The sequence below is a fragment of the Episyrphus balteatus genome, chromosome 2, assembly GCF_945859705.1.
Source record: "Episyrphus balteatus chromosome 2, idEpiBalt1.1, whole genome shotgun sequence".
NCBI lineage: Eukaryota > Metazoa > Arthropoda > Insecta > Diptera > Syrphidae > Episyrphus > Episyrphus balteatus.
The window spans coordinates 8,814,546-8,835,896 of NC_079135.1; the positions used below are offsets into that span (position 1 = coordinate 8,814,546).

Genomic DNA, 21,351 nt, shown 5'->3' on the forward strand with positions numbered 1-21,351 from the left:
TGAGTAGAAGTTTATCACCTCCAAATGAAATGGGCTAACAAAAGACTACAAAACTATCCGATTAGTTTGGATAACTATTAGAACCCAACCATTTAACTCCTAAAATTTCACTCATCTACATCCCTAGTAAACAATTTCTGTCATCAACCAGCTGTCACAACTGTCATCCCTTTTGGCTTTGCTTAAAATTTAGCACGTCACTAGTTTTCTATACAAAAATTTTTCTAGCTAAAAAAAAAAAAGTTACCAAATAATTTATTTATTAGCATAATATTCTATTTTAATTTCTAAGTACGTACATTCTTAATCATAACAAAAAATTATTTCTCTATTCCAATAAAAACAACACAAAACCAAGAGTAATATTTGAAGACCAAAGAAAAGAAAAATTTACAATTTTTCATTGTTTGCTTCTATTGTTGTTTTTTTTTGTCAAATAGAAATTCTTTTTCTTCTCCGAAAAAAACCCAAGGAAAAAAAGGCAAAGAAAATGCATTAAATAGAAAATTGACTTTTATTTCAAAGAAAGTAAACTATAACAAATAAATAAAATAAATAAATACTGTACACTCTAACTTTTGGTGTCGTCATTTTTCGGAAAAATATAAAACAAATGCATCAATAAATTTTTTAGTATGGAAAAGTTTCCACTAAAAGGCAATCGAGCAGTCGCTGCTGAGGGAAATAACTATATCACTGCATATCAATCCGTTTTAAAAAAGGTAAGTGAACTATTAAGCAAGTAAGCAGAGGAGTAAAAAAAAGTATCATGGTTCTGGAATGCATTTACTTGAAAATATATTTAAACGCATCAATTGGCTCAAGTCTTATTTTTTTTGTATTATTTATTTTTGTTGTTTTTTGTGTATACAACAAATTTTAAAAGAGTAATGTGTGTTTTTAAAGATTTATAAGATTAAGTAAGTCGTAAACGAATGAATGAATACCTACAACAAACATTTGAGACACAAAAACGCCCCATTTTTTACATTAAAAATAATCGCAATCTTTTTTTTCTTTTATATATTCGGTATCATGTTTCACAGTCGTTAATATATTGGAGTTGCACCTTCACTTACATCTTGCCTCTTAGAAATGCTAACAGGTAGATTGCCCCCTTAATTAAATCACTGACTATCACATCTCTTTTTACCTATTTCATTTTATTATTTTTTTTTTTTTTGTAATAAAGCAGGTAGGTAGTTAGTTAGTGGGGTACAATTGTGAGGAATATTTATTGAGTAAGCGAATACAAGGTCACGTGAAATGAAATTGCTTGTTAACGTCAGATTCTATATATTCTCCATGAATGTTTTTTTACTTTCTTGTCTTCTTATAATATTAGTGTGGTTCTTGTAAGAAATCTTTGATTTCCTTGTGCATTCCACTTGCCACATCTTGAATATAAAATGACTTTTTCATGCTTGGTATTGGGTAAGGTGATTCTGATTGTTACGTTTGTGAATTCTGCATTCTTAAGCCAACAAAAAGTGAATGATCATTCCACAGAGTCAACCAGATTACCTAGTTTGCCTGGTATAGGGAAATTAGACCTTATAGGTCGCTTGTACGGTCGTCTTCGAAAATTAAATATGTTCTCCTAGAGTATGCTTCAGTGGTTTACGCTAAGCTTGATTCTCGTTCTTTTTATAAATTGTTAGTTGCTTTTAATAATATAATTCGGTATATTTTTAGTCTGCATAGGTTATGACCATGTCTCTCAATACCATCAATTAGTCCTTGGATGTACTTTTGAATAGTTTCTGGATACGAGATGTTGTATATTTTTACACAAAAAAAAATTCAAAGAAAAACGCGGCTATATTTATTTGAAAAGATATAGTTTTCGCAATCTGCCCGAACTCTGAATCTTATTACACCTTTATGGACTTTTTTGAACTCTTCTAGACTATTTTATGTATATACCAGCAAACTTTGGAACTCTTTGGCAGTAAGTTTAAAACAAATAGTAGGAATCTTACAGTTTAAAAAAGCACTATTCAACTATTTTAATTCATCAAACAATAAATTGAAAGTAAAAATATTTAATCTAATGAAATTCTTTTTACTAAAATTATTTTCTATTATAATTTTAATTTTTTTTTTTTTTTTTTTTTTTGTTAAAATATTGTATGTATGTATTTATTATTGTAACTTATCTAAACTTTTACTTGCAAGTCCTGTCTTAAGGTACTATAAAAGAATCAGTCTTATTTGTACACCATTATGAAATAAATTGAAATTGAAATTGTGCTAAAATGTTTAACTGCTACAAAAAGAAAAGAAAAGAAAAGAAAAGAAAAGAAAAGAAAAGAAAAGAAAGAGAAAAACACTTACCTAATGTTTTTTCCTTAAAAAATCCTGCCTTAGAAGTGGTTTTCTTCAATCTTTCACGACCGGTTATATTCGTCTAGACGAAAAGATTAAGCATCCACTATCGCTTGGTCTCTGCTTGGGGCTGGAATTGAAAGATCTTGTTTGCTAGATTGTCCTCATGCTTACACTTTATGTGACCGGATCAATTAAGTCCACATTTTTTAGCTCTTTGAAATACGGTTGGCCTTGGGCCAACTCGCACTTTGTCAGTTTTGTCGGCGGTTCGACTGCCTGAAATTCGCCTTTCCTGTGTCGATCCTTAATCTATGAAACCTAATGCTACTTATCAGCCAGTCACTATTTTTTATGTCGAAGATTGTCATGATCTCTAATGGGACTAAAATTTTGCAACCCCTTTCTCTCCGCGGTGTTCGCTGGGAGGAATCAATTATCGAATTAAAATTGATAACTTTGTCACCAATGAAACCGCAGCTTAATATGTAATTTTGTATGACAGCTGTAATGAATGTCAATTTTTTCCTGCAGTGCTAATGTGTTCAGATTAGAGGTGCGAGCAGCAAGCCACCACTAGGACGAAATAACCACAATTATTATATTACGGTCATTGCGTTTCTCCTATGTAAGGTAAGTGTCGACACCAGATTTGCCGCAACCAACAGTTTAAGAGAATAAAATTACAGAAAAAAGAGACAACAAATTATTGAAACATTTCGGGTTTGATTTGTACAAAAAAAAAAAAATAAATCTTAAAAAGAAAGCATACCGAACTACTCTTAACTTTAAAATAAAATTGCAAAATTGAAACTATTTATAAAGCTGCGAAAATAATATGATATCTTACTGCTTTTATGTATTCAATTTAATTTGAGATCTCGCGTCTTGACTAAAAATTCAATTTTACTCTCTTTAAAAGATACATTCACTTATAGATACTGTAAGATACTGATAGATTTTTAAGTAATTTCGGTACAATGAGATAGATTTCGTGGATCATTCAACACATGTGTTTACTTTTATATTCCGATAAATGATTTTAAATTTTACTTTGAGATCAATTAAGATCTTCTTGTTTATTATTTACTTTAAAAACAATATGCTTAACAACGTTTTGTGTGTAATGATTTACTCCAAATACATTAATGGTAGGTTTGTATAACATTTGAACTTATGTTTGACCACTGATCTTCTGTTTGTATGCCGATGAGTAATGTTGAACTTCAAACTTTACAGATAGGAATATAGAACATGTATAGTATAAGCTCCTGAAGGTTAAAGAGCATACAAGGTGGTAAATACAAATGGTAATGGTTTTGTTTTCAAAAAAATTCGAGGTTTAAATCAAAACCAACATTACGATAGTGCAGATGTTCAAAAAAAAAAAAAAAAAATGGTCTTGCCGTCCGATAGTCTGTGGGCCCATCTGTACATCGGGCTGGCTAAACGGATTAATAGATTTGGTTCAAACTTGGTACTGAAGATTTGGCCTGATTTCCAAGACCAGTGATTTGAATTTTTTTAATATCTTTCTTACAACAGATATTTTCCATATAACGTTTTCGATTATTAAAGATTATATAAAACGGCTCTAAAGATTTGGATCAATTTTGGGGTACGTAACGTTCTTAGTGATTCTGACGAACTGCTTCTTTAGTTTTTCTCATAAAAATCGCATAGCGGAAATATGGCGTTGCGGTCTAAAATAAATTTACTTTGAACTTAACTACAAGAGTAAATGCAAGACCGATTTGTACGCATTTTATTTGTATTGATTTTTCTAGCTACAACTTATTACAGTTTGTTAAATATTTTTTATCTGATAAATTTCTTGAAAGTTGGATTTCTGGCATACATGCTGTAGTCTACTCAATCATAACAATAGCCATTTCCTTGAGGAACCTTGCAACTCTTTAATAGAATTGCCTGTCCTATTACAAGATTGTTTATTCCCCATAAGCATTGCAAGTGTGCAAATGACAATTCTTCTCATAAGAAAGTGTATGCTTTTAAGAAATCATAATATCAAAAAGCGATAACTAATTCCATCACGCCACACGAAGTTATGAGTCCTTTATGTCTTGCGAAAAATTTGGCGAATCAAAGATATTGAGTTTTTAATAAGCGAATTAGCGTTTTAAAAAAAGATTTTTTTTCACACCATTTTCTTAATTTTGATTGCATTGCGGGCTGATCGTCGAAGTTTCCTAATCGGAATACGACGATATGAGTGTTTCCCAAATCGTTCGACTTGAGTCGAACGTTCGACTCGCTAGTCATAATAGGTCCCTATAAAAATCTATTAAACGAGTTCTGCTAACGCTTTGACTAATTCTATCAGTTTGCCTCCCTGACTATTACAATCTATTCGTTACTAAGTAATGATCATTGATATTTTCTTAATGATTAAAAATTATTTATTACCAATACCTGCGACCTAGTGAGGTGCATTTAACTCATGTTTTATTATTTTATTTTAATTCTCCTTAAATCGGCCGTTGAGGCTGTAAATGTTTATATGACAGGTCTCTTATTGTTAATCACTTCCACAGTCGCAAAAAAAACCTTTATCCATTTTTTTTATTATTATAATAGGAACAATTTATTTTTTTTTCCCCTCAAAAAAAGAATCACGCTTTAAATGTTATTAACCCGAGGATGAGGTGTACACTTCTATAGGTATAGAAACGAAGTTACAACCCGATAAAATCATTAATTTTTTTTTAACTGATTTCTCCAACTTCTTTGAATATTATTTCATATATCAACAACAATTTAGTATCGCCAATTTGGCTTGTCGTTAATACTACATCAAATAAATTTGCAGTCAAACGGTCATAACACAGAGGCAGACATTCAACAGCAACATCCATTGGCTGCTACGACAACAACATCACTAACTGCTGCTGCAGATGATGATGAAATGATTGATATCACACCACGCACAAGTCCAATTGAAGCTAATTCAAATACGAATTTAAACAACGCCGCCAGCCGAAACACAGAAATGGATCGATCTCATGTGCCAACTCATAGTGCTTTTGGAAGTAATGATTATAACGATCCAGATGGTGAGTGTACCTACTTTGTGCTTCTTTGTTTAAAATATTTAGTAACTTGTTAAGTTTATTTAATTTTATATTTGTTGATTTTATTTATTAGAATATGATTCTAAAAAATCTTTTAAACTCGTTTAACTTTTGAGGTGGTAATGAACAAAAATGTAAAATTATTATATCTTGCAATTATATCTTTTATGTTATTGTTTGAATAACAGGTTTTATACAAGATAACTAGTTAATGATGATGATCATCAGTAAATAATAAGGTGCCTTTATTATAAGTTCAAGTGAATATAACACGAATTTGTGTCAAACGGAAAATGCTTTCATAGAGTAATGATATCTAAACTGAGAATTTTAATGAATTAAAGTATTGTTCTTCATTTAATAATCTTATCGCTCTTGTGAATAGTGCAATTTACATTTGATGTATTTTATGCAATGCAAAAGTTATTTTACTCGAAGAAGTGCGTGATGCTCTATTTGTTCTTAAAAAAATATTTGCAATAATTCTTCCTAACTTATAAAATAATCCATTTTTACTTCTTCATAAATTATAACCAATTTTATATCAAAAAGAAACATGATGACAAACAAATTCGTTAAAAGCTGTTATTATGCTTTCATTTAGCCATGTTTTAATATAAAAGGTTTTCTTAGATAACAATTTTATATTATTATTTAGAAAAAAACGAAAACATAAACATAATTAAACATTAAGTTTTATAATTTGTTTTGGGCTTTAAAGATCTTTTATCTTGGATGTAAATAAGAAAACATTAATTCACCTTTTTGCTACCCTACGTTTCGCCGGTTTCTTTCCGGCTTCCTCAGGGATTTTTATTTTATTTGACAAAATTTCAAAAATATATTTAAATGATTGTTAGTTTTTTTTTGAAAAATGCAAGGAGTTTTTTTAATTTTATGGAACTTAAATGAATTTTAAAATTGAATATTTAAATGCATGTTTTAATATTTTAATAAATTAACAGAAAAAGACTTGAATTTACTAAATTAACAAAAAAAAAAACTAACAAAACGCGACAAGAAATACTTAGAGCTGCTATCACATTTTGCTATCACAGACTTAATAAATGGCAACACAGTATGCGCAGCTGATATTATCAATGTCTTCTTAGTGCTTAATCGTTGAGTTTATTTTTTGCTGAATACGCTATGCAGACTTTCCAAAGTATAGCGGGTGGAGGTCCGGTTTTCCTTGTCAAAAATTTTGATGTTGTCCACCCGCTATACTTTGGAAAGTCTGCGCATTCAGCAAAAAATAAACTCAACGATGAACCACCAATAAAGACATCGATACTATCAGCTGCGCATACACTGTTGTCATTTATTAAGTCTGTGATAGCAAAATGTGATAGTAGTTCTAAGTTTCGAACCCTTGTTCTTAAACCTTCATTTTAACGACTAAATACGAGGATGATTTTTCAAAAACTTCTTGTTACCAAACCAATAGAGATACAAATTTGAAAATAATCATATGGTAATAATATTAATTTTAACTATATGTCTTTAAGACCTAAAGTCTTTTAAATGCATACTGCACTAGTTAGAAAGAATAGAAAGATAGGAAACAATTTTTTGTACATAATCCCACTTATGAGCTTTTGACACAAAAGCCTTTGCCGTGTTTTATTATATTTATTTTTCGCTGATTAAATCAATACAAATGTGTCAAGCCGAGAACTCTTCACCTTGCTTTCGTACTATGCATTTTTAAGTTACATAACATCATTTGCGTATGGAAAGCTATATATTATAGTAATTTCAACTTAAAGATCAAGTACGTGCGACCTAGTCCTGGATTTTATTTGTATTATTAATAGACTATAGACCACTCGTTCCAATCGCGCAATAAAATTATTTTTTATTTTGTTTTTTCTTGAACCCGGCACTACAAATAAATATTTACTTCTATTTTCAGGAGCAATATCATTTTATGGTTCCCAAGGTAAAAACATTTATTTTCTTTCTTTTGCATATTATTGTTTACAACTTGTTAATTATTTACAGAACCCCATGAAGATATACCTGGCATTGGACAATATGATGATTTTCACACAATAGACTGGCAGCGAGATATTGCTAGAGATCGCATGCGACATAGATACATAGTAAAGAAACGACAGGATTCACTTTGGGATTTAATAAAAGTAAAAGCGTACTTTTTTATCTCTACACAATTATGAATCTAATTTTATTTTATTTTAATTAAAGGGAGCTCATGATGCTTGGTCAGGTTGGTTGTGCGTTCTTCTTGTGGGTATCGCTGCTGGTTTGGTTGCCGGTATGGTTGATATTGGAGCAAGTTGGATGTCTGACCTAAAGCACGGAATATGTCCTCCAGCATTCTGGCTCAACAGAGAACAATGCTGTTGGCCATCTAAAGAAAGTGTTTTTGAGGAAGGAAATTGCACAACGGTTAATTTTTTTTTAGATTTATCTATTAGATACATTTAATATACAAAATATTTAATTTTTCAGTGGAAAACATGGCCTGAAATATTCGGTCGATCACGAAGTGGAGCTGGATCTTATATCGTCTCTTATCTACTCTACATAATGTGGGCACTTTTATTTGCTTCTCTAAGTGCATCACTTGTCCGAATGTTTGCTCCGTATGCATGCGGTTCAGGTATTCCCGAAATAAAAACCATCCTCTCTGGATTCATTATTCGTGGCTATCTGGGGAAATGGACATTGCTTATCAAATCGGTCGGTCTAATGTTATCCGTATCGGCTGGGCTAACTTTGGGCAAAGAAGGTCCAATGGTTCATATCGCTAGTTGTATAGGAAATATATTCTCTCATCTTTTTCCCAAATATGGACGCAATGAGGCAAAAAAGCGTGAAATTCTATCTGCAGCTTCAGCAGCTGGTGTTTCGGTGGCTTTCGTGGCACCAATCGGTGGAGTACTTTTCAGTTTGGAAGAAGTTTCATATTATTTCCCATTGAAAACACTTTGGCGATCATTCTTTTGTGCTTTGATAGCAGCTTTTGTTTTGCGATCAATTACACCATTTGGCAATGAGCATTCAGTGTTGTTTTTCGTCGAATACAATAAACCATGGATATTCTTTGAATTGATACCATTTGTATTGCTTGGTGTTTTAGGGGTAACAGTGTTTTACTTTATTCATTTTGCTTTATAAAATAATTTTAATGATATTTTTTTTTTTTTCAGGGAATAACTGGAACAGTATTTATCAAAGCCAATCTGTGGTGGTGCAGATATAGGAAATTCAGTAAATTAGGTCAATATCCAGTTGTGGAAGTTTTGGTAGTGACTTTAGTCACAGGGATTATATGCTATCCCAATCCATATACCAGAATGAATATGAATGAGTTGATTTATTTACTATTTAGTCAATGTGGAGCTAATGATAGTACTCCTTTATGGTATTTTAAAACATCTTTTTTTCAATTAAAACTCGGTCAAACATAATTTTTTTCTAAAGTGACTACACCCGCCACAACGTAACAGGTGGTTTGGCGGCAGCAATAGAAGTCGCAGAACCTGGTCCTGGTGTATACAAAGCCATTTGGTTACTTATTTTGGCTTTTTTCCTTAAACTAGCTTTGACGGTGTTCACTTTTGGCATGAAGGTTCCTTGTGGTTTATTTATTCCTTCTTTATTGCTTGGAGCAATTATGGGACGAATTGTTGGAATAGGTAATGTTTTTTTTTTAATTTAAATTTTGAATTTATTTCTTATAAATTTGTATTATTGAATTGAAGGTGTCGAGCAATTGGCTTACAATTACCCAACACTTTGGTTCTTTATGGGTGAATGTGCCACGGGGAATAATCTAATAACACCCGGATTGTACGCAATGGTAGGAGCTGCAGCCGTACTAGGCGGTGTAACCCGAATGACAGTTTCCCTTGTAGTCATTATGTTTGAGTTGACTGGAGGAGTGGGTTATATTGTACCATTAATGGCAGCTGCTATGGCATCGAAATGGGTTGGCGATGCTCTTGGAAGACAGGTATTTAATATAGACACATAGAACATCCTTTTTTATAACAGTTTGTTTCTTAATTTTAGGGTATTTATGATGCTCATATTGCATTGAATGGTTATCCTTTCTTGGATAGTAAAGATGAGTTTGCCCATACAACTTTAGCAGCTGATGTTATGCAACCAAAGTGAGTGAATGAAAAATCAAAAGCCATTGATCATTTAACAAAATTTTGTCTTATTGTTTTTTAGGAGAAATGAAACGTTATCGGTTATAACACAAGACTCAATGACGGTCGATGATATTGAATCTCTCCTCAAAGAAACCGAACATAATGGATATCCAGTTGTGGTGTCAAAGGAGAATCAATATTTAGTTGGTTTTGTTTTGCGGAGGGATTTAAATTTGGCAATCGGTAAGGTTTTCTTTTTATTTATAGAATTTTCACTTACAAAGTATTATTTGTTTTAAATTAATAGGAAATGCTAAAAGACTTATTGAAGGCATCAATAGCGCTTCAGTGGTATTATTTACATCAGCAACGCCAGTACAAAATCTAGGCCCACCACCATTGAAATTAAAGAAAATTCTTGATATGGCACCAATTACAGTGACCGATCAAACTCCAATGGAAACTGTTGTGGATATGTTCCGAAAGTTAGGCCTTAGGCAAACACTTGTTACGCATAATGGGTAAGTTTTTAATTTAGTAAGGTTTTTTTCGCGCCTAACCATGATTATTAGATATTTTGCGTTTTGATGAATTAAATCAGCGTAATATTTATAAATTTTGCCGAGGTACGGATTGCGATAGTGCGCTCAAAAAACATATTCAGAGCTCATGTCTGAGCCTTCCTCTTATCACAAAGCCACACACAAATACCCGCTTTTTCAAACTTTTCTGGCATTTTTTAGACATTACTTGTTTTCATCTCAAAGCATTTCCTTGCTGAATGTGCTCTGGAATGCAAACTAACTGGAAAAGTATAGCTACCCTTAATTCCCTTATTGAATTCTTCCGCTAGCGTATCTGTTGAGAGTGTCTTCTTGGGAACACTCCTTCCCACCCAATCTCCTCCAATATCATTCATCCATAGCTGAGACACACTCATAAGACTTTCTCCTGATTTGTTTTGTATAACAGTTTTGTATAATTCGTAAACAAAATTAGCGGTATAAACTATTGAACGCCATTGTTTCTTGTGAAAAATGTATAACAGTTACAGGACAAATATTTATTTTCTATATCTTTTTTTAGTCGATTACTTGGCGTTATCACCAAAAAAGATGTCCTTCGACATGTTAAGCAAATGGATAATGAAGATCCCAACACAGTCTTGTTCAATTAAGGCCATTACCATCATTTTAATTTCCATAAGCAGCAAAACAATGGTATTGGAAGAAGAAAAAAAAACTGTTATAATTTATTTACTCAAAAGCATGCAAAAAAATATTCATTATTTTTGATTAGTTTAAAAAAAATCAAATAGCAAATTATGTTTATAAACGAATATTAAGTATATTTATATATATTTTTTTATTATTTACTATTAATATAAAATTTATAATCTGCACTTGGAAAAATGTATAATAGACAACAAAACTTATTCTATAAAACCTCATATAAATATAATTATCTGAGAGAGATTTTCTATGATTCAATTTGTTAATTATTTTTTTTTACAAGAGTTGTTGGGGCTAGTTATATATTATAATCAAAACAATTAATTGCTTAATTGACATTTATTTAAATCAATTTGTATTATTTGTACCTTACTGTTATAATTATTGTCTTCGCTTTAAAAAGGAAATAAGTAAAAATGTCATTAAATTTTAATTTACAAAAGAGAATTCAATTTGCCCACTTCTCTGACTGTGATTTTATTATGTAAACGTTTGAAAATTACAATAAAACAAGTAAATAATTAGAAATACCGGGTTTTTGGTTTCATTTTGCAGTTTTTTTTTATTTTGTTTATCTTAGCCCCATTTATATAATTATCATTATCTGTGAAAAACTAAAAAAAACAAAATATTTAAACTAAATGATAATCATAGTAATTTATATTTAAAAAAAAAATAATATGTAAATAGTAAAAGAATGAAATATACCAATGATCAGAGGATAAAAAGTATTTTCGTCAAAATGATCAAATAATAAAAATTTAAAAAAACCGTTGTATTAACATTTTTATTTTAAGTTTCTCGCCATTTCTTAGCACTGCATCGAACAGTAAGCTTTTAAGATTCAGAACACACCAGTTTCTTTTGACATACAAAGGTATAAAGTTGATAAAACAAGTGTTTTTAATAATTTGTTTATGAATAAATAAAGTAAAGAACTTTTTCAATGAAAGTGCTAATTTTTTTAGTTTTGAAAAATTATTTATACAGTTCCCGGACCTGCTGTCAAAGATCTTATAGTGAGTTTGAGTTACTCAATACCGCTTATTCTAACTTGTCTTCAAAATTGAATAAGTGCAGTGTTTAGGGTGTTCTTATCAACGCGTTTCCCTAGTCGAGACAATTCAATGAAGATCCCCATCTTCTTTCTGATTGGTCAATCTGTACTGGGGATGGGGAACAGGTAAACATTTTTTTTTTTCAGTTATTAAATACATAAAATTAAAAGTACGTATGCAAAGCATACTTTTCTAAAATTCAATTTGAGAAGTGTTTCTAAAAACAAGTGTGTAACGGCCATATTATTCACTAGTTTAAAAAATACATTTGGATGTAAAAAAATTAAAATGTCAAAAATAAATCCAAATCCATGATATTCACTATCTCACAGAGAAAAATATAGTAATTTTTAACTATTTTCATAGTTGAAATCGGGATAACTATTTTGGATTTGGATTTATTTTTGACATTTGACAATTTTACATCTAGATGTATTTTTTAAACTAGTTTATGTTTTTCCAGTCAAGAACTGACATAACCTGAAAGTTCTCAATCGACTAAAAAAATTTTACACCTGAACGCGATGTTGTCGCAACGACAGAAACGCGTTGATTTGGGAGGATGTTAAAAATGCGATTCGCTCAAAAGATGAACTTTTTTAAACTTCGTCACGTGACGAGTTTGACGTTTGTTGTTTTTTCAAGTGCTGCCTTTTGTACTCTATTTCTAATTTTGTTCATTCTTCTCAAATGGATCAGAAGCTCTATTTGTTTAATAGAATGAAAAATCATAATGAAAATATAATTTCTCTATCGAAAATGTAAAAAAAGACGATATTCTGTTATTTATATATTTTAATGTATATTGACAGCCCGTCGTGTGACTGCATTCTGTTCGCCATTTTTCAGCTATTTAAGAAAGCGATTTTTTTTTATTTTAGTCGCTGAGTGACCCATTCTGTTCACACCTTTAGGCATCTATAGATCTCAAAAACATGAACTCGTCTAAAATTTGACAAGCGCACAATCGTTCCTCCTCTAGCTGGTTACTCTGTGGCTGTCTGACGTTTCACATTTTTCTTTTGAAAAAAAAGTTCCACTTTCCAAATTAAAGTGAAGATAACAAATTAAAAATCATTCTTAAATTATTTATTAATTAAAAACATAAGAAAATGAGTGCTTTTGTTGATCCACGCCGTAAGGACAAAGTTATCCGCTACAAACCACCTCAAAATCAAGCTCAAGGTGGAAATGGAGAAGATCTAATGCCCGACTACATGAATATTCTTGGTGAGTATTAACTTTTTCATTTTTCATAATCTTTTTTAATTAATCAAAAAATAAAATAACCTAATATTCTCCAAAGGAATGATATTCTCAATGTGTGGTCTCATGATGAAGCTAAAATGGTGTGCTTGGTTTGCCCTTTATTGTTCCTGCATTAGTTTTGCCAGTTCCAGAGTCAGTGATGATGCCAAACAGGTAAGTTTTCCATTAAATCCTTACCATATGAATGAGTAGCTTTGTAAAATCATTAATAGTATTTAAAATAAAATCTAAAACCATAAAAAAGCGGACTGTTTTACCATATTCTCAAACTCATGACTCAAATTCATCTACTTGATCGAAAACTGGGTCAAATTATTTGAAGCGGGTCCAGAGGAAAAACAGCACAAGTCCATTCCAACTCATTCTGAGAAAAACGCATTTTAAAATTTTATTCTTCATGCAACTTAGTACTAAAGGCACGTAACTTATTTATTTTCCTAGCTAGTCTTAAGTTTGTTTTCTAAAAGTAAGGATGCCATCAAACAGTGCTCAGTAAATACTACAAGACCTCATAATTAATTCATTTTTGATAAAAAGTGGACATGTGCCGTTTTTCTTCTGGAACCTTCATTTGATGTGATAACTACATACTGAAACTTGAATTAGAATAAGGTTCCCTTGCTGGATTAATTGAAGCCTTATCAAGAAAAAGACTTCATTTTTTGTCACTTTTGGCTCTGTCTTCGACCAAAGGCTTCATTTCTAATCGTTTAAGGTAAAAATACTTGTCTCCTTTGTAAATTAAATTATCATTTACACAATCGGACCTTTCTAATCCTCTAGATATTTCCCGGTTAGACAAGCCCTCTTCATGGTAAGCTTTAATTTTGCCCATTTCTGCCTGGGTCAAAGATTTTCCACGCTTTATTTTAAAATGACCGAAAAATTTTACTTATAAAATGGTCATAATGGGTTTTAATTCATTTTCCAACTGTTTTGCTTACTTTTTTGGTTAAATTTGATCTCGCTAAACCACACTTTTAATATGAAAATCAGCTGTACCTTTATAATTATTTCGCTCCAGAAACGCAAAAAAAAATTCTTTCAATTAAGTCTAACTAATTAAATAAAAATATAGGGTGGCAAACAATCCAGTATATATTTGTCTTCTTATTTTTGTGCAAGAAATAAAAATTTAATATCCTTTATATATTTAAAAAGAATCAAATCGAGTGCCTTTATAATTATTTTGGTGGATGTAGGTGTTGATGTTCAATTTAATCTTCTACTTCTATGACCGAAAAAATCTGTATTTACCTCGGGCTCTGTCCATTCTAAAGTTAGTCATTGATTAATAAAAAAAAAAATAATTTATTTTTTATATTTCTATATTGCATTTTATTATTTTTTCAGTTTCTTTTAATAGGTATTCCATGTGATTTCTATTTAAAACAATTTATTGATATTTCTAAAAAAAATCCTAATGAAACGATACTAGTACAATTTTATTATTTCAATAATAAACTATTGTTATTTATATTTTATTTTTATAATCTCATTTATTATTTACATTTAAAATATTTTAATGGTGTGAATATAAGAAGGATAAATTATTTGAAAAAACAACTTAAAATTCAAAGCGTGGGATTTTCTATTTTTTTTTTTTTTTTTCTTTTAAGAAAAGAAGTTATTTCATATAAACCATTTAAGTTGATAAATTGATTCTAAAGAAAATTACTCTATGCAAATTAAAAATAAGCAAAATGGCAGAATGAAAAAATAAAAAGTTGAAAGTGAATGTGCGAATATAGTCTAAGATTCATGTGATTAGCGCAGGATCGCCGACGTTAAGCCTACAAGTCTAACCTTAGTGAAGTGAGAGTTGCCAATTTTTTTCAGTCAAAAAGATATCGCTACTATTTTTGTTTCTTAAATGCTCAAAAAGTATCGAATTTGAGTTGAGACTGCAAATGGTTGAAAGGAATTCGACATTAGTTAATAGAAGAATCAACTCAGGGGGGTCATTCCGCCACACGATTTTGGCTGTACTTAATCGTTTTTTGTGTTTTCCGTAACTCAATTATTATCATGTAAGCGATTGTGCTTGGACGATTATTGGACTATAGCTGAAAAATATTCGCTTATACTTCATAACGCACCCCAAAGTTTGCAATTTCATGATGACTGACGAGTGATAGAGTTACGGATAGCAAAAATGAGTGAAGATATTCCCGGCATTCAATTTTTACGAATTTTATGAGGCTCTGATTGGTCAGAACCAAATGTTGTTAAATTCAAATAAAAGAAACCATATTGTCTTTGATATTTGATTTCCCCTAAAAAAATTACTTCCAGAAAAAAAAAAAATCCATCTTTCAAGTCAATGTAGAGGTTAGAAAGAAAAAAAGCCAAAACATGGGTGTGCAATCATTGTTTCCTCAAAGCCACTAAACTAGAAGCTTTAGGCTTACAAATGCTCATTACGTTATGCTAATAGAATGCAAAACCAAATATATCGGCTAGTTGGCTTTTAATTTGTATTTAAGGCAAGATCAACATTTGTATTTCTTTACTTTGATTAAACAAGGTGAAATGTGATTTGTGTAGACCTTTTATTGTTGGATAGTTTACGATATTATTTCAATTGAAAGAGATTTTTTTTTATATTGCCGCAATATAATTTCCTACTCGGGCGGCAAATTATAATTTATATACTTTATTTAAACTAAGAGTGTTTTTAATTTTCAATTCAGTTCGTTTCAAATGATAAATTTACAACCGATTCCCAAACATGTGTGTTATGAAACAAAACTGTATATGATTTTAATTATTTTATCTTTTTTATTATCTAGAACAATGCTCAAGAAGATATTCTCTTTTTTAACAATAAACATCTTTCTTTTTATCTAATTTGTTTTTTAGGTCTTGTCATCATTCATGCTTAGTGTAAGTGCTGTTGTTATGTCCTACTTGCAAAATCCAGCACCAATGACACCACCATGGGCTTCATAACACAACTTTGTTTTGTTTAGATAAATTTAGCTTTTGTTTTTATTTTTTTTTTCCAATAAAAGATAATTAATTTGTGGTTCATACAAAGCAACCAAAAGAAAAAAAATATATAATTTGTGTAATTGTAGTAAATTTTAAGCATTTTGAATTTTACATTTGCATAAATTGTTTTTGTTTTTCTTTGCTATTTTTTTTTTCTAAAATAATTAAATAAGAACTAAAACGAGTACCAAAATAAATATAATGAGGTTAATAACAGCAACGGTGTATACTCAAATTTCCCCGAAATTTGTATGACCAGTCGATTTGGCATGTTGTTGAGCTTGTACCTGACCAACTAGCATAATATCGCATTGCATGCAACGGAGCGAAAACTTTTCCACATCAGTAAATTGCCGGGACGAGTTGGCTTCTTTTGCTAGCAATTCAGCTTGTTGATAAACACCAAGTTCTTCAATTGGAAACATTGTTGCTGGTACTTCACCCTGGAAGAAATATAAATATAAAGACGGTTTAGAAATGTGGGGAATTCATAATGGATTACAAATTGTGTAAACCTTATGATTGTAACGGTAAATGTATAATATTTATCCTGTTTTGGAATATTTTTGGTGGAGTAATGGGGATTATTTAAAAATGTTTTACTGGACATTCCAAGTACCTTAGTTCCGAAGAAAAAAAAAAAGTCAAGTTGTGGACCAAACGAAAATTAAGCGCTTGTTAAATCGAAAAAATATTAAAAATCACAGTACCTGGCACAATTAAAAAAAACTACTAGCAAACTTTAATAAACTTTTACGGTTTTAGATACAGGAAAATAAATCCGAAAAAAATTTGAAAGTGATAAAAATAAATGAGTCAAAGAATTTTTATTAAAAAGAACATTTTAAATAGTTCCATTTAAAATTAAATTTGCTAAAATTATATTTATTTGTTTTCCTGATGCAAATCAATTTTTCGTGTCAGCTGTTTGAACGTTTTGGTGTGCATTTCAATCAGAAAAAGAAAAAGTTGTGGTTTGTCTACTGACATGAATATTCCTGATCGCTATAAACGACCCTCAGGAAAATAAAATCAATTTCATACTGTTTCTTTTTTCCTGATAACTTGCCTCTTATGCGGACTCCTTAGAACTCTAAATAAACGGCTAAACCCTCGCACTATTGGAATATTCGTCCTACTTTTTTTCAATTTTCAAATAAAAAAATTAACTAAAAACCCAATAAAAGAAGCAAAAAATATAAAAAAAATAAACTCGGAACAGAATAACATTTTTGAGATAGTCGTAAATAAAAATATTTTATTTTAAATAATCGATTTTATTGATAGAAACCATTTTACAATTTTAAAGATCAAGTTAGTGATCTCAACTCCAAAGCGTTTCGTCCAGGTACGACAGTGGGTTGATCAGTTACATCTGTCGTACCCTTACTAAGAAGCCTAATTTTGGTCGATGTTTACCGACACTTATAAAACTCATAGCATGAATATACTGTCGAACCTGGGCGAAACGCTTTATAGTTGAGGTTGAATAATATTCAATCGCTCCACTTAAATTTAAAATAATATTTATTCTTCGTTATGAAACCATTTTACTTTAATAATAATTGAGTCATTTTCCCCTAATTTTACTAAAAAGTGAACCTATTTACTCTAAGAAAAAAGGTCTTGTTTTTGGGAGCATTACAATAAATTGAAGGTATTAGTTTTGAGTCCGTATCTTTTTCTTATAAATAAGTAAGAAAAAGGGCTATCTTTGAATATGCGTCACCAAAAATCGGCCCTAGCAAATTATTTTTCGGAGCGCAAAGTGGAAGACCGCAACTTAAGTGGCGCCCTTGATTGGAGAACAACCACAACCAACTTAATGTGCGCAATTGCAGACAGCTAACTAGGGACTGAGCTGGCTGGAGACGCTTGTTGGTTGAGGCCAAGATCTGGAGCTGTGAGCGCCACCGTAAGCAAGTTTTCATTGCTATTGGTAAAACCTGTAAAAAATCTTGTTTTGAAAAAAATTAGTTCTATTTATCCTGTATAAGTTAACTAAGATGGGACCATTGTTCATGTGTGATAGTAGGCTTCTTCTATTGGAGATGATAGATCTAGTACTACAGTTAACACATTATCTTCTGTTCGAGAATGTGTGGTTAGTAGTACTAGATTTCTGCTCATGAGTAGACTACCACTTCCAAAGGAAAACTAGACGCGTTTTTTTTAAGGCAGTCGTTAATAAATGAACCAATTTTATATTATAAAAATGAGAAATCACTATCAAATTTAGTGATTTTAATACTTCGTATTCCACAGATACATAAGTCATACCTTTTGTGTAAAAGCCACTAAAATATTAAACCAAAACTTTACCTCGAGTTGCCAATAAATACAAGCAACTACTAGCTTGTTCCAACTACGCGCTCTAACTTAAACTAAACTATAAGTTACTTTAATATAGCTTTTTACGGTCTTTAGTCCAAAACTCACTTGGACTCATCAGTTGATTTATCGTGAGACACCTTGTCAATACGCAAATTTTGTTTATATTCAGCTCAACTTACATAATGTACTTAACTTAAGCATAAAAACTTACCGATGCCGATTCCATATACAATGGATCATAATGAATCCCATCAAACAGAAGAAACACTCTCAATCCATAGTTCTTGTCCTCTCCAAACCGATTGATAATCGAATTCTGTATATCAACAACATCAATTTCGATTCCATAGAAATTCGACAATATTGCCACTTCAATAGCTCCACCCCACGACTCCGACCTCTGAATCCATTCACAATACTCGGCATTAGGTTTACCCAGAACTCCATCATTATACGATACCGGATCCTCAGCCACTTGAGTGGCAATAATCTTCCTCATAAATCCACCACAATCTGTCGACACTTTGCCATTCAAAACATACCCGATGCTAGTGAACAGACACGAATTATCAGCAGGTACGATTTTTTTCAACAAAATGCCAACAAACGGATTTGTCGGATCTTGATTCGGCTGCACTTCGGGTGCAGCTGAAACTGAAAGCATTTCTTGGTCTTCTTCTTCTTGCAGTCGTCGAGCAAATGCAGCATCATCTTCAATGCTTGGGACTATTTTCTCTTCGACAATTAATGTGTCGCCAGATGAGATACCAGTCGCACTAATGCAATTGCTATTTTGCGATAAATCCAATGGTTTTGGGGGGAAACCTATCAGAATGTGGAGAAATGATGGATTGATTTGCGTAACTTGGGATATCTTTGTTTTAAGATCGCCTATTGTTGTGCCAGCATTTAGGTCGCTTACGACGTATTGACCATTTTTGGATTTAAGTTTTAAAGAAAATCCCGTCATGATGAGTTAGTTTTATGGAAAATTGTAATTGAGGAAAAATTTAATACACCAAAATTAAATATCTAATTTTAAGTCCAAAATGGAGCAAAATAATTCTATTTTTTGGTAAATATGTCCGTCACAGTCGACCTTTCAAAAAAAACTTGACATACAAAGCGATGATTAGTTCTGTTTGTTTTTATTATTTTTATACCAAGTATTTAATGGTGGAAACAGATTTGGAAAAAAAAACAAATGCGGAATTTTTGTAAAGTTAAAATCTAGGGTCAATGTGGGTCAATGTAAACAGGGGTATATGAAAACATGGTTCATAACAAGCTTCAGTTAAATCTCTTTGATGCATACATAAGTACAAATCGCGGACGCATGTCCCAAGTAACAATTTTACTTGCATAAGGTCCATTTTCTTCGATTCGGCAAGCTATAGTTTGTAAACGTTTAGTTTAAGGCTTACTTACGCAAATCATCCATTTTGGAAAAAAATGAGGTCTCCTTAAGGTTATCTGGAAGTGTTTAGAAGAAGACTTGTAAATAGAAGTTAAAGAAGACCTTTATAAGACCTGTTTGAACCGTTCTAAAGAAGCCTTCTATTTGCAAGTGACAGAAGGCTTTCATAAGACCTGTTCCAAGAGGTTCTTGTAAGTATGCAATGTTTTCATCTCTCAAGTATGCAATGTTTTTCACCAATAAGTATGCAAAGCTTTTATCCTGCAGATATGCAATGTTTGTAACACTTCCCAACTAGCACAACAGCTTCTATAAATTGAAATCTCGCAGGTTCTACTTTGTATACAGCTTATATTAAGCCTGCTTCAGAATTAAACTGCTTATATAAGTTCAGACTTGTATAACAACTTCTAATAAGTTGTTTAAATACTATTAAAGAAACTTAAACGAAGAAAGCTTGTTTTTCTTATTAGCCTGTTTAATGAATTTATAGAAGCTTTACAGAAATTACCAAGGTTTGTATTTGATTTTTGGTTTTGATATTAAATAATCTAGCTCGGACACTTTTTGGTTTTGACATTGAATAATTTAGCTCGGACATTTTTTTGCTATTTGAACTGATTAAGTTTTTGATTTCATTAATGAATATACTAGGATGGCCGAGTGGGTAGAGTGGTGGACTCCCACCAAGCAGATACGAAGTTCGATTCCTGGGTGTGGTAACAAAATTATATACTTTTAAAATTATTATTAATAGATATACTAAAAACTAATGGAATTTTATATATAATATCAGATCAAAAGATAAAATTCATGATTTAAAACCAGTTAAAAAAGAATTCTTTTTTGTTTTTGTAGTTTTTTTTTTTAATTTCGATAAGACATGTATTAAAGAGCTATACAAGCTCTTCCAAGGCTATCTGTCAAATCTCAAAGCTTCGGTAGAGCATCTGTAAAGCTTCGTTTAAGATCCTTATAGAGGGTCAAATTTGTATAACATTCTCCTTTTTCCATGCCCAACAACCTTACTAAAGTTTAAAAGAAGCTGAAATGTAGCTTTTGTAATACCTTAACCGAAGCTGAAATGTTAGTTGGGTTTAGAAAAAAACATTGCATTTTTATGTGAGGTTTCAATTAGCTCCCTTTTTGCCACTCATCTTTAATATTCGAGTATGGTCTACTAGTAAGGTGCTGGCTTGGTGTGCAGAGGTATGTGGGATCGATTCCTGGCGGGACCATTTGTGAAATTAAAAAAAAAATGTGTTCTTTTTCAATTAAAATTAAATTCTTCCCATTTCAGAACGACAGAAAAAGCATTTTATTTATGGACAATCAATGTTTTTTTTTTAAATTGGTAAGTGTTCTGTCACGAAACTTCCTGTCGAAAAAAAAATCAGTTTAACTGGAATAGACAATTTGTATTTACCAATCGTGTTATTCTTGTAAAATAAAAAGCCAATTTGAATTTATTTAATTGTTTTTACTATATGTTTTGTTTTT

The 21,351-nt window shown here is 31.2% G+C and overlaps 3 protein-coding genes across 4 annotated transcripts; 2 read left to right on the forward strand and 1 right to left on the reverse strand.

Moving 5' to 3' along the window:
* The first annotated feature begins 171 nt into the window (after positions 1–171).
* On the forward strand, positions 172–11,326 carry LOC129909980 (H(+)/Cl(-) exchange transporter 5). Of its 2 annotated transcripts, none has more exons than XM_055987179.1 (14): positions 172–291; positions 441–722; positions 5,159–5,402; positions 7,336–7,362; positions 7,425–7,564; positions 7,629–7,832; positions 7,896–8,528; positions 8,597–8,811; positions 8,871–9,085; positions 9,152–9,402; positions 9,462–9,562; positions 9,627–9,790; positions 9,855–10,068; positions 10,634–11,326. In XM_055987179.1, exons 2-14 carry the CDS (start codon positions 636–638, stop codon positions 10,722–10,724), a joined length of 2,586 nt encoding a protein of 861 aa, XP_055843154.1. In that variant the 5' UTR covers positions 172–291; positions 441–635; the 3' UTR covers positions 10,725–11,326. The 2 variants fall into 2 exon arrangements, with proteins under 2 accessions (XP_055843154.1, XP_055843155.1); XM_055987180.1 differs by having other exon boundaries at positions 173–291; positions 635–722.
* A 1,497-nt stretch (positions 11,327–12,823) lies between these two features.
* LOC129910345 (protein Asterix) lies at positions 12,824–16,223 on the forward strand. The gene is made up of 3 exons (XM_055987688.1): positions 12,824–13,067; positions 13,144–13,259; positions 15,969–16,223. Exons 1-3 carry the CDS (start codon positions 12,950–12,952, stop codon positions 16,056–16,058), a joined length of 324 nt encoding a protein of 107 aa, XP_055843663.1. The 5' UTR covers positions 12,824–12,949; the 3' UTR covers positions 16,059–16,223.
* On the reverse strand, positions 16,065–19,562 carry LOC129910344 (ubiquitin thioesterase OTU1). Its single transcript, XM_055987687.1, has 2 exons — positions 18,646–19,562; positions 16,065–16,543 (listed from the first exon to the last, which is right to left on the reverse strand). Exons 1-2 carry the CDS (start codon positions 19,402–19,404, stop codon positions 16,331–16,333), a joined length of 972 nt encoding a protein of 323 aa, XP_055843662.1. The 5' UTR covers positions 19,405–19,562; the 3' UTR covers positions 16,065–16,330.
* Between the last annotated feature and the right edge of the window lie 1,789 nt (positions 19,563–21,351).